Source organism: Athene cunicularia (genome assembly GCF_003259725.1).
Source record: "Athene cunicularia isolate RWA chromosome 28 unlocalized genomic scaffold, athCun1 chr28_part2, whole genome shotgun sequence".
NCBI classification, from domain to species: domain Eukaryota; kingdom Metazoa; phylum Chordata; class Aves; order Strigiformes; family Strigidae; genus Athene; species Athene cunicularia.
Genome location: NW_020799140.1, coordinates 61,100 through 67,106, shown reverse-complemented (window position 1 = coordinate 67,106; position 6,007 = coordinate 61,100). Strand labels below are relative to the sequence as shown.

The 6,007-nt window shown below is 61.6% G+C and overlaps 1 protein-coding gene across 1 annotated transcript in view; it reads left to right on the top strand.

Annotated features, from left to right (window-relative positions):
• Positions 1 to 5,351, top strand: part of CACTIN (cactin, spliceosome C complex subunit) — an 8,984-nt gene extending 3,633 nt beyond the window's left edge. The window contains exons 2-10 of the mRNA XM_026865132.1: positions 320 to 812; positions 1,329 to 1,424; positions 1,907 to 2,052; positions 2,134 to 2,296; positions 2,430 to 2,547; positions 2,800 to 2,992; positions 3,328 to 3,450; positions 3,936 to 4,204; positions 4,674 to 5,351. Coding sequence (XP_026720933.1) covers positions 320 to 812; positions 1,329 to 1,424; positions 1,907 to 2,052; positions 2,134 to 2,296; positions 2,430 to 2,547; positions 2,800 to 2,992; positions 3,328 to 3,450; positions 3,936 to 4,204; positions 4,674 to 5,164 — 2,092 coding nt within the window. The 3' untranslated portion in view covers positions 5,165 to 5,351. The remainder of the gene's footprint in view (positions 1 to 319; positions 813 to 1,328; positions 1,425 to 1,906; positions 2,053 to 2,133; positions 2,297 to 2,429; positions 2,548 to 2,799; positions 2,993 to 3,327; positions 3,451 to 3,935; positions 4,205 to 4,673) is intronic.
• The last annotated feature ends 656 nt before the right edge of the window (positions 5,352 to 6,007 follow it).

The window sequence follows — 6,007 nt, the reverse complement described above, 5'->3', positions numbered from 1 at the left end:
AGAGACAGCGCCGGGCCCGTGCTGTGCCACGGGCAGGGACCGGGGAAGGCTTGAATACACCTGGGCTGGTGAGGGGTTTGAAAAATGCTGTTCGTACCACAAAACCAGCCCGTTTGGGGCTTTTCGGGGGGGATGGGGGTGGTAGAGGGGAGCAGGTACCTCCATGAACGCGCATTTGAGCTTTCTCAGGTCTGCTGGTAGCTCTAGCAGCGGCTTAGGTTGGTTTTTGACACGTTTGCGGCAGGGAAATGCGCTCTGGAGTCTGACACAGAGCCGGTAACCATCTGCCAACTGAAATACGATTTTCCCCCCACCCCAGCTCTGACTCTGGCGATGAGAGGCAGAAATGGAAGAAGAAGAAGAAAAGCAAAAGCAGGGACCAACACCATAAAAGCCAAAAGAAATGCCGCTCACGGTCCCGGGGTTGCTCCTCTGGCTCGAGCTCAGAGCGCGAGCGAGACAAGCGAAGAGCCCGGAGCAGAGAGCGGCGGCGAAGGAGAGATGGCTCCAGGTCTTCTGTGTCCTCTGTCAGCTCTCCTTCCCTGCCACGATCCCAGAGCAGGGAGGAGACAGGACAACAGCTGAGCCTCCAGGAGCGCTTGAGGCTGAAGGAGGAGAAGAAGAAGCAGGCTGCACTCATGAAAGCCTTGGAGACACCTGAGGAGAAACGGGCTCGCCGGCTGGCCAAGAAGGAGGCCAAGGAGAGGAAGAAGAGGGAGAAGATGGGGTGGGGAGAGGAGTACATGGGTTACACCAACACCGACAATCCCTTTGGGGACAACAACCTGCTGGGTACCTTCATCTGGAGCAAGGTGAGCTCTCCTCCACATCCACGTGTTGTAGGAGATGGCTTGAAGGAGATTGGGCCCCTGTGGCCACCATGGAACAGGACAGGAGCAATGGGGCGTTGTGCGGGGACATTTGCTTGAGGTGGGAACCTCTGTGACACTAAAAGCAGCCACATGAGAGCAAAGCACTCATCTAGGACAGCAGCTGGGTGTTTCTGACAAGCTCAGTGGGGTTTTACCCCCTTTCTCTTGAAGACCAAGGTCTGTAGCCAGGGGGTGTGGGGCAAGGAGGTGGGTCAGGGTGCAGAAGAGGGACCCTGAGCGCTGGGCAGCTTTTACTGCTGCATTACTGCTCCCCAGGTCGGGGAGCCTGGGTTTTGCTGAGGTGCTCCAGGAGTAGGATTTGAGCCATTTGGGGACCTTCAACAGGATCAGAGCTTGCTGCAGCGGCAGGAGTGGGTGGGTGTGGTGGTATTCCCTGGCCTGTGAGGGGCTGTAGAGGTTGCTGGGTTTTACAGCTTCCCTTGGCCTCTATTTCAGGCGCTGGAAAAGAAGGGGATCAGCCACCTGGATGAGAAGGACCTGAAGGAGAGGAACAAGCGAATCCAGGAGGACAATCGCCTGGAGCTGCAGAAGGTGGGATCAGATGTCCCCTCCCTCCCACTGTCTGACAGAGAACCCTGTGGACAGCCCAGTTCTTCCAGTCACTAATCTGGAAGTCCCTTTGTTCTTCTCACTGGGGGTGCCCATAGGATGTAGGATCAGGGGAACCGCAGGACAATGACTTCTGCTATTCCGGGTTGAAAAGACTCTTCTCTTGGGGTTGAGTCTAGCTCAGCAGGTGCTGAGGACAAGTGCCAGGTTGTGGCACTGAGGCACTCAGTTGTGCCTGTGTCCCCTGTCCTGCAAAGGGCTGGCAGCGAGCGGCAGGCAGCCTGGCCCCACTGGCCCATGCCGGCTCTCCTTCCACGTGGCTCCTGGCCCCCTAGGAGCCTTGGGCTGATAACAGGAGCCGAGGCAGCTCAGCAAGCAGGGTTACAGCTGTGTCCTCAAATGGGTGTCCTGCGTGGGTGCCCCATCTGCGGCGGCCTCACATCTCCCTCCTCTGCCCTGGGCAGGTGAAGCAGCTGCGCCTGGAGCGGGAGCGGGAGAAGGCGATGCGGGAGCAGGAGCTGGAGATGCTGCAGCGGGAGAAGGAGGCAGAGCACTTCAAAACCTGGGAGGAGCAGGAGGACAACTTCCACCTGCAGCAGGCCAAGCTGCGGTAGGTGTGTGGCTTCAGAGGGACGCGGCTGCTGGGGAGTAGAGGGTGGCAGGGACTGCTCACTGTCCCTCTTTTGCCCAGGTCCAAGATCCGGATTCGGGATGGGAGAGCAAAACCCATTGATCTTCTGGCCAAGTACATCAGTGCAGAGGACGACGACTTGGCTGTGGAGATGCACGAGCCCTACACTTTCCTGAACGGCCTGACTGTCTCTGACATGGAAGATCTGGTGGAGGACATCCAGGTGCCAGCGCTGCTCCCACTGTGCCAGGGCTGGCTGAGGGGCAGCAGCTGAAGGCTTGTCCCCGCCCCAGCTCTGCTTCTCTGCTTGTGGCATGGAGCAGGTGCCTGATGTCCCGCTTGCCTCCTGCCCCCAGGTTTACATGGAGCTGGAGCAAGGGAAGAACGTGGACTTCTGGAGGGACATGACCATCATCACGGAGGATGAGATAGCCAAGCTCCGCAAACTGGAGGCCTCGGGGAAAGGAGGCCCAGGTAAGTGGGAGAGCAGAGCATGGTGTGGGTGTCAGGGGGAGCGTGAGCTGCGAGTGAAGTGGGGTGCAGGGTCTGCCACGTGCGCTCGGGCTCAGAGGGGTTCTCTGGGATCTGCTGGATGGAGGCTGTGCATCTGGCAGCCGTCCCCTGGCTGGGGTCTGGCCTTCGCTGTCAGGTGCAGCACCGGAGGGCCTGGGTGAAGGCAGGCTGGGTGCTCAGAGGCTGACCCACTGCCCTTGCCTGCCTGTGCAGGGGAGCGTCGGGATGGCGTCAACGCTTCCGTCAGCTCGGACGTGCAGTCCGTGTTCAAAGGGAAGACGTACAACCAGCTGCAGGTGCTGTACCAGGGCATCGAGAGCAAGATCCGGGCAGGAGGACCCAACCTTGACATTGGGTACTGGGAGAGCCTACTGCAGCAGCTGAAGGCTTACATGGCTCGGGCCAGGTGAGAGCAGGGACTGTCCCCAGGACAGGGCTGTGGAATGACAGACTCTGCCGTGAGCAGCGTTGGGGAGGCGCGAACCCAGAGTCATTGGTGGAGTTTTCCAAGATGGTTGGTTCTCCCAAGAGGAGAGGAGGGCTGGACACTCGGTCCCCTCTTCAGTGGCAGTGTTTACAGCGGGGTATCCAAGAGGGAACTGAACTGCAGGGTTATTCAATCCAAAACTGTACAAACCCCAGCAGATTTACACCCAGTGTGGTGGGTGTCACACCTCTGAGCAGTGTGGGCATGGGGTGGTTCTGCTGGGCGAGACCGGACAGCTCATCTTCCCTTTGCAGGCTGCGGGAGCGGCACCAGGACGTGCTGCGCCAGAAGCTGTACAAGTTGAAGCAGGAACAGGGTGTGGAGAGCGAACCGCTCTTCCCCATCATTAAGCGGGAGCCATCCTCCCCCAGCGACAGGTACGCAGCATCGGGGAGCGCAGCCATCAGGGTCTCCTGTGGGGCACCTGGGACAGAAAATGCAGCCTTGTGCTCCTGTCCTTCCATAGACAGACCTCAGCTGAGCAGAGAACAAGGGTACCATCCCCGTCCCGCTCCTCTTGTCTCTCTGGGCCTCTGCAACTCCCTGCCAGGAGGGGGCAGAGAGGGGGGATGAGTCTCTGGAGCCAAGGCCCCAGCGCCAGGCCCCGAGGGAATGGCCTCAAGCTGCCCAGGGCAGGGTCAGGCTGGCTCTGAGGAAGGATTTCTGTGCAGAAGGGGCTGTTGGGCGTTGGAATGGGCTGCCCAGGGCAGGGGGGAGTCCCCGGGATCCCTGGGGGGGTTGAAGAGTCGGGCTGAGCCAGCGCTGAGGGGTCTGGGGGAGTTGGGAACGGTCAGGGGGAGGGTCATGGTGGGGCTGGAGGAGCTGCAGGGGCTTTACCAGCTGAGAGGATTCTTCCTTGCAGGCTGGATCCAGAGGAGAGCATTGTGGTACAGCCGGGGCCATCCTTGGAGCCTGAGGCCGAGCAGGATGCAGAGGCCAAAGCAGAGGCGGAGGGGGAAGCCGTGCTGATGGAGGAGGACCTGATCCAGCAGAGCCTGGATGACTATGACGCGGGCAAGTACAGCCCCCGGCTGCTGGGCACCAACGAGCTGCCCTTTGACGCCCACGTGCTGGAGGCCGAGGAGGACACGCACCGGCTGCTGCTCCTGCGCCAGCAGCTCCAGGTCACAGGTAGGAGCCCCCCGGGCAGGCCCTGCGCCCGCCGGCCCTGGCACAGGGAGGGAGTGTGGGGGGGTGTGTGCGCGGGCTTTGGGGTGCGGGGCTGGAGGGGGACGCTGCCCTTAGACAAGGGTGGGTTGGAGCTGGAGCACACGTCTAGAGCTGGCCTGGGAGATGGGTGACCCAGGCAAGAGCAGGGGGATGGAGTTCACAGCCCAACATTCCCCGCGGGTGCCCACATTGGTCCCTCCCCGCTCCCAGCCATGCCACCAGGCTGCTGGGGCTGTGGACAAGCGGGAAGAGCGTTTTGGATGAGTTTTCCAGCACAGCTTAGCCTGGTGCCCACCCAGAGCCCACCGGGCAGCACACACATCTCTGTCCCGCTCCACATCCCCCGCGCAGCGTCTGCTGCTCCTTCCCTCCGCGCGTCTGGGCCCAGTGTCCCCGCGGCAGGACCCGGTGTCACTTCTCCTCCCTACAGGCGACGCCACCGAGAGCGCCGATGACATCTTCTTCCGTAAGGCCAAGGAGGGGATGGGTGCGGACGAGGCGCAGTTCAGCGTGGAAATGCCCCTCACGGGCAAGGCCTATCTCTGGGCTGACAAGTACCGGCCCCGCAAGCCCCGCTTTTTCAACCGGGTGCACACGGGCTTCGAGTGGAACAAGTACAACCAGACCCACTACGACTTCGACAACCCGCCCCCCAAGATCGTGCAGGGCTACAAATTCAACATCTTTTACCCCGACCTCATCGACAAGCGCTCGACACCCGAGTACTTCCTGGAGGCCTGCCAGGACAACAAGGACTTTGCCATCCTGCGCTTCCATGCCGGGCCCCCCTACGAGGACATCGCCTTCAAGATCGTCAACCGTGAGTGGGAGTACTCCCACCGCCACGGCTTCCGCTGCCAGTTTGCCAACGGGATCTTCCAGCTCTGGTTCCACTTCAAGCGTTACCGTTACCGCAGGTGAGGGGCTGCTCCCCTCCCCTCTGCCCCATGGCAGGGCCCTCCCAGCCCCAGCACAGCTGCTGCCCCACGGACATACCCAAGGCCTGGCCCAGCACAGGGCTTATTCCCGAGTGTTCTCCCTGTCCTTGCTTTTATCCTGAGGGACCCTGAGACTTTGGTACAAATAAAGAGGGGTTGTTTAAGCCGTGGGATCCTGTGCTTGGTCACCCCACGCTGCTCGGTACCATGCACCTCACCTGTGTGTCATCACCAGCCAGTACCACACTGGGCCAGCACTGGCAGCTCCTCTGGGGGCTGCATGGTGCGGGGGGGCTGTCCTCACCCCCACACCCCCTCCTTGCCCCCATCAGCCCCTTCCCAGCCCCCTCCAGCCCAGACCTTCCCCAGCTGGAGCTGCAGTGCCCTTTGCTCCCCGAGCTCCCGCTGTCACAGACCTTCCTGAGCCCGTCGCCCTTCAGGCCAACCCCATTCCTGGCATGTTTTTCCCCTGGGAAATGGTTTCCCCAACCTGGGAGAACCACCAAGTCCCTTGACCCTGGCTGCAGGCTGAGAGAGTTCAACGGCTGCGAGGCATCTGCCTCGGGAGGAGGGGGAGCGGGGTGTTGGATGGGATATCTCCTTACAGGGGAAAATCCGGTTTCTGTGTGCTCAGTCCCTCCCCTCCGCGCCCTAGCGGCTCCACCGCCCTGGCCAGGGGCAGCCCTGCTCCCCCGATCCCTCTCGCCGAGGCTCGGCAGATTTTGGGGAGCACTTCAGGCCTGGGCTGGGACTCGCTGGCGTCAGTCCCTTGGGGTGACCACCGTGGAGCAGGGCCCTGTCCCCCCGAGCTGTCGGGGTGTCCCCA